Source organism: Oncorhynchus kisutch, linkage group LG11, assembly GCF_002021735.2.
Source record: "Oncorhynchus kisutch isolate 150728-3 linkage group LG11, Okis_V2, whole genome shotgun sequence".
NCBI lineage: Eukaryota > Metazoa > Chordata > Actinopteri > Salmoniformes > Salmonidae > Oncorhynchus > Oncorhynchus kisutch.
Genome location: NC_034184.2, coordinates 75640247 through 75644790, shown reverse-complemented (window position 1 = coordinate 75644790; position 4544 = coordinate 75640247). Strand labels below are relative to the sequence as shown.

The following is a 4544-nucleotide window of genomic DNA, read 5'->3' as shown; positions in this document are numbered from 1 at the left end:
TTATATCTACGAGGCCTTTCTGTAGATCAGCAACAGCATGACGGCATTCCTGTTTCTGCACACACACACACACACACACACACACACACACACACACACACACACACACACACACACACACACACACACACAGGCCAACATACTCACAAATATGCGCACACACACACAGTCAACAGGGAGACGCCATCTTCCTCTCTCAGCGCAGCGGAGCAGGGAGGGAGTTGCCGAGCAACCATTCTCCTGGAGAAGGCCTGGTGGCCATCTTGGATTTCAAGCGTCAGATTTAATAACTGGGCTAATCTAATGATACCTGCCTGAGTGTGTGTGAGTGAGAATACCCAAGTGAATGCCACACTGAACTATCACTGATGATAAGAGCCCTATGGCTTATCTCTATTTCCTATTCTCTTCAAATTCTATTTTTCTCTCGCTCTCACACAAGACGGCTGAGAGGGAATCTATAGTACATCCATGTCACGACCAGTTTAATTTTCCTGGATGCAGAAGAACATTTTATAGAAACTTCCATTTTCCTTCAAGTGGCTAAAATTTAGAGCAATCATGGAACATTGGAAATAGTGTGTGTTTGTGTGTGTGTCTCACACTGATCCCCAGAATCACTTCAACGTCCAGCTGTGATTGGTTACAGCCTAAGCAGTGTTCCTTCCCTTTTGGTATTTGTGAACTAATCAAATCACACAGACATGGCATCTCTACCCCACTCTCTTTCAATCTGCACACCCCCTCTCTCCTTCTATCACTCTGTACACACCCTCTCCTTCTATCACTCTGTACACCCCCTCTCTCTTATCAATCTGTACACCCCCTTCTCTCTATCAATATGTACACCCCCCTCTCTCTCTTTAAATCTGTACACCCCCTCTCTCTCCTTCTATGACTCTGTACACCCCCCTCTCCCTTTATCAATCTGTACACCCCCTTCTCTCTCTATCAATATGTACACCCCCCCTCTCTTTCTATCAATCTGTACACCCCCCTCTCCTATGACTCTGTACACCCCCCTCTCCCTTTATCAATCTGTACACCCCCCTCTCTTTCTATCAATCTGTACACCCCCCTCTCCTATGACTCTGTACACCCCCCTCTCTCCTATCACTCTGTACACCCCCCTCTCTTTCTATCAATCTGTACATCCCCCTCTCTCTCTATCAATCTGTACACCCCCCTCTCCCTTTATCAATCTGTACACCCCCCTCTCCCTTTATCAATCTGTACACCCCCCTCTCCCTTTATCAATCTGTACACCCCCCTCTCCCTTTATCAATCTGTACACCCCCCTCTCCCTTTATCAATCTGTACACCCCCCTCTCCCTTTATCAATCTGTACACCCCCCTCTCTCTCTATCAATCTGCACCTCTCCTCATCTGTCCATCTCCAGTACAGCACCTGTATCTCCATCACTATCTGTCCTGTCCTGGTCCTGCTCTGATGAACAGTCTATGGAGGGACAGCTGGGTTTGGGATCCAATAATCATAGCATTAAAAATAGGCTACTGGCTGCAATAGAAGACAGGCAAACATCCCCATTTGGCTCTTGACGTTCAGCAGTGCGTCTCTAACACGCTAGCCCACGATGCAAACCACGCACACAACATGCATCAGGAGCGATGACAGCAATCTATAGAGCAGACAATGTATATGAATAATATACGTCAACATTATATAACACAAGAGTTAAATGCGCAATTTATCTGACAATTACGCACTGCAAAATAATCTCCGAATTCCATTGGTTAATCCGTTTGGTTGTGATTGAATCTGTTCAATCGTCGCCAGAAAAAAAACCACCCAAATCATCATCATTATCATCATCATCATCAGCAGCAGCAGCAGCAGCAGCAGCAGCTGAGTGTGCAGGCCAAAACACCGAGCCCAATCAAGAACACACACACCACATAATCGTATCCTGTCACGCAGTGTTGCAGAGATATTATTAAATTCATACGTTTGAGCATGACACACACGTACAGGCCTACACATACTCGCACACGGGTCCGTGGACTCACGGACAAAAAACGTATTTCAAGTCATAACACCCAGTTGGTCTCAAGGTCAAATACCGGGTTTGTGTCGTGTCACCAACAGAGAGACAATCCCACAGTGGGCTGCTGGGTCTCCCCTCACCCTGTCCCGGCTAAAGCAGGCTGGGAGGGCCGCTCTGACAAACATCTGGAGGGGCGGAGCAGGGGAGAGAGAGTGGGGTCTGGGGGAACGGGCCATTGCTGTAGAGATTCCTCTACGTTAACGGTTTAACGGTGCGCGCGGGGTTTGTTCTTACCCTCTGACAGCTCGAGCTCCAACTCCGCCAGCCGGGCGCGAACGTCCAGTGGTAACGGCGACGCCTCACGCTCTGCCATTAGGTTATACGGTAGAAAAATCTCTCCGTTCTCCCTCAGTTGCCGTCTCCTCTCCTCCAGCAGAGAAAGAGAGCTATTCCGCGGATCCTCCTAGCGGTGCGTTGAGGCAGCTAGCGGTGCGTAGAGGGGAACAAAGAGAAAATTATGTTTTTGTCGGTTTACCGGGGCCCCGGCATGGCCTCGCTAGTCTACCTCTTCTCCGTTATTATCGTCTCTGTGATGAGGGACCACTGAGGGTCGGTCGGTGGGTCTCGAGGCTGCTTGCCCGGCGATGCGGTGCTGATGATGATACTCGCGCTGTTTGGAGCTACTGTCACGTGACGCACGGTGGAGCGGCGAGGAGCGCCACCGGGAGGGACCGAGGGTGGCGCGGCGTGGGAGGCAGGGGTATTATGTCCAAACCACTGCACCACACCCTCTTGATACACACATTGATATATAGGCCTATATCATTGAATTATGGCAACAACAATGTGCTGGTGGATCTCTGGTCTTCATGAAGCCCAAGGAATTGCCAAGGAGCACACAAGCCGGGCTTTCTGCCTACCACTCGGCTCAGCTCTGGCAGCTCAGCTCAAGTCTTCAAATCACAGGTAAGGTACGCTACTTAAGCATCTGATTTTGCCACAACCAACGCTATACTGATAATCAGCCCATATGCAGAGTAGCTAGCTTCATAGTGTCACATGATTTGAAGGTCTAATGGTGCTGAAGTAGGCTAAACAAACAAGCTGTAATAGCTACGATCAGAGAATCAGCACCAAAGAAGCGGACAGCGACAGAATCGGAACTCAGCACCACGTGACATTGTGAAGCGACGCTCTCAGGTGCAGACACTCACTACTTGAACAATCTGACCGCAGGCCACTACTGAATGGAAAGGTTCCTGCACGAATGTAGTTTGCTAGACTGATTCAGCCAGCCATACTGACTTCTTCATCCAAACTTTAGAATTGTAAGTAATAGGGAATAAATTACAATGCGAAAATGATTGTTTACTGTTTATTATTAAGGCAATTGTTTAATAACAGTCCAATTATTTACATCTGTACAGAAAAAAAACATTCACCTTTTTAAATCATGCCTCAATTCTGTATCTAAATACCCACATTTACAAACTTAATCTATCTCAAACACAAGACATCTGAACTGAAAACAATTTACCTCCCACCACCCCTGATTCCATATCAAGTTGTTAACTCAAGTAACTCTAACAATGTATGCAAACTTATCAATATCAACCAGAGTTGTTCCTCTTCCTCGTCTGTCTGTAAGAGACTCCCCCCCCCCTCCCCCCTCCCCCAGTCAACACAAAAGGAATTCCATCTAACATAAAATAAATTACATCTAAAACTCATGCAGAAACAAAATGTTATATGATATCAGTACTTTAGCCAGTTGTCACTCAGTGTCTGGCTGTTCGTTGTTACTGTAAATGTTCTGATTAAGTTATTTAGACCAAAAGGAATACAGAAATCTGATGTCCAATCCTCTAAATCCTGATCAATATTAATCAAAACAAATCAATCAATATCAAAACATAAAGATTTCAGAAAGTCAGAAAGGTCCATCTGACGGACAGACAACAGAGAGAAACAACAGTGCTACAACAATTTTTTTCTTTGGCTTGAAGAACTTCTTCCCCTTCTCTTCTTCCCTCCCCAACCCAAAGTAACTATCTCACTCTGGTCACCGTGATAACTGTGCCGGGTCAGGCGCCTGCGCAGGATAGGCTGGGACAAGCTCCGTCCCCAAGGGGGTGAGGTCAGTAGCCTTTGCGGTGAGCATCTGATTAGCTCGTATGCGCTGGCAGATCTCAGCGTAGCTTGGCTTCTTGGACTCCTAACCATTCACAACACAGGACCGTTCAGTACCCAGCATACACTACTTCTCTGGTAGACAGATGACTGCATCTCAATAGTCTCTTCTCCTTCCTCTGCACTGATGATGTGAGGAAACCATTTTAGACTATTAGATGTAGCCATGCTGTGGTACATTCAACTTCACCATTTAAAAAAAACAACTATTAACCAGTTTGTCTCTGTAGTCTGTGAGTTGTCTCACCGCTGCTGGTCTGTTCCCCTTCGTGGTCTGAGGTTCTTTCGCGGTCGGACGAGCTGCTGTGGTTCTCTTGGGAGACACTACAGTTTCCTTTATCTTCCTGT

At 46.9% G+C, this 4544-nt stretch overlaps 2 protein-coding genes across 4 annotated transcripts in view; both read right to left on the bottom strand.

The window, feature by feature from the left end:
• The window catches only part of LOC109900133 (disco-interacting protein 2 homolog C), a 31960-nt gene extending 29581 nt beyond the window's left edge, over positions 1 to 2379 (bottom strand). Inside the window, exon 1 of the mRNA XM_031835026.1 lies at positions 2301 to 2379. Coding sequence (XP_031690886.1) covers positions 2301 to 2379 — 79 coding nt within the window. The remainder of the gene's footprint in view (positions 1 to 2300) is intronic.
• A 988-nt stretch (positions 2380 to 3367) lies between these two features.
• LOC109899229 (la-related protein 4B) overlaps positions 3368 to 4544 on the bottom strand; it is a 17922-nt gene continuing 16745 nt past the window's right edge. For 2 of the 3 annotated variants that reach the window (XM_031835101.1, XM_031835103.1), the window contains 2 exons: positions 4444 to 4540; positions 3368 to 4221 (listed from right to left, as the gene is read on the bottom strand). In XM_031835101.1, coding sequence (XP_031690961.1) covers positions 4069 to 4221; positions 4444 to 4540 — 250 coding nt within the window. In that variant the 3' untranslated portion in view covers positions 3368 to 4068. Of the gene's footprint in view, positions 4321 to 4443; positions 4541 to 4544 lie in introns of all 3 variants that reach the window. The other variant, XM_031835102.1, reaches the window with a different exon arrangement.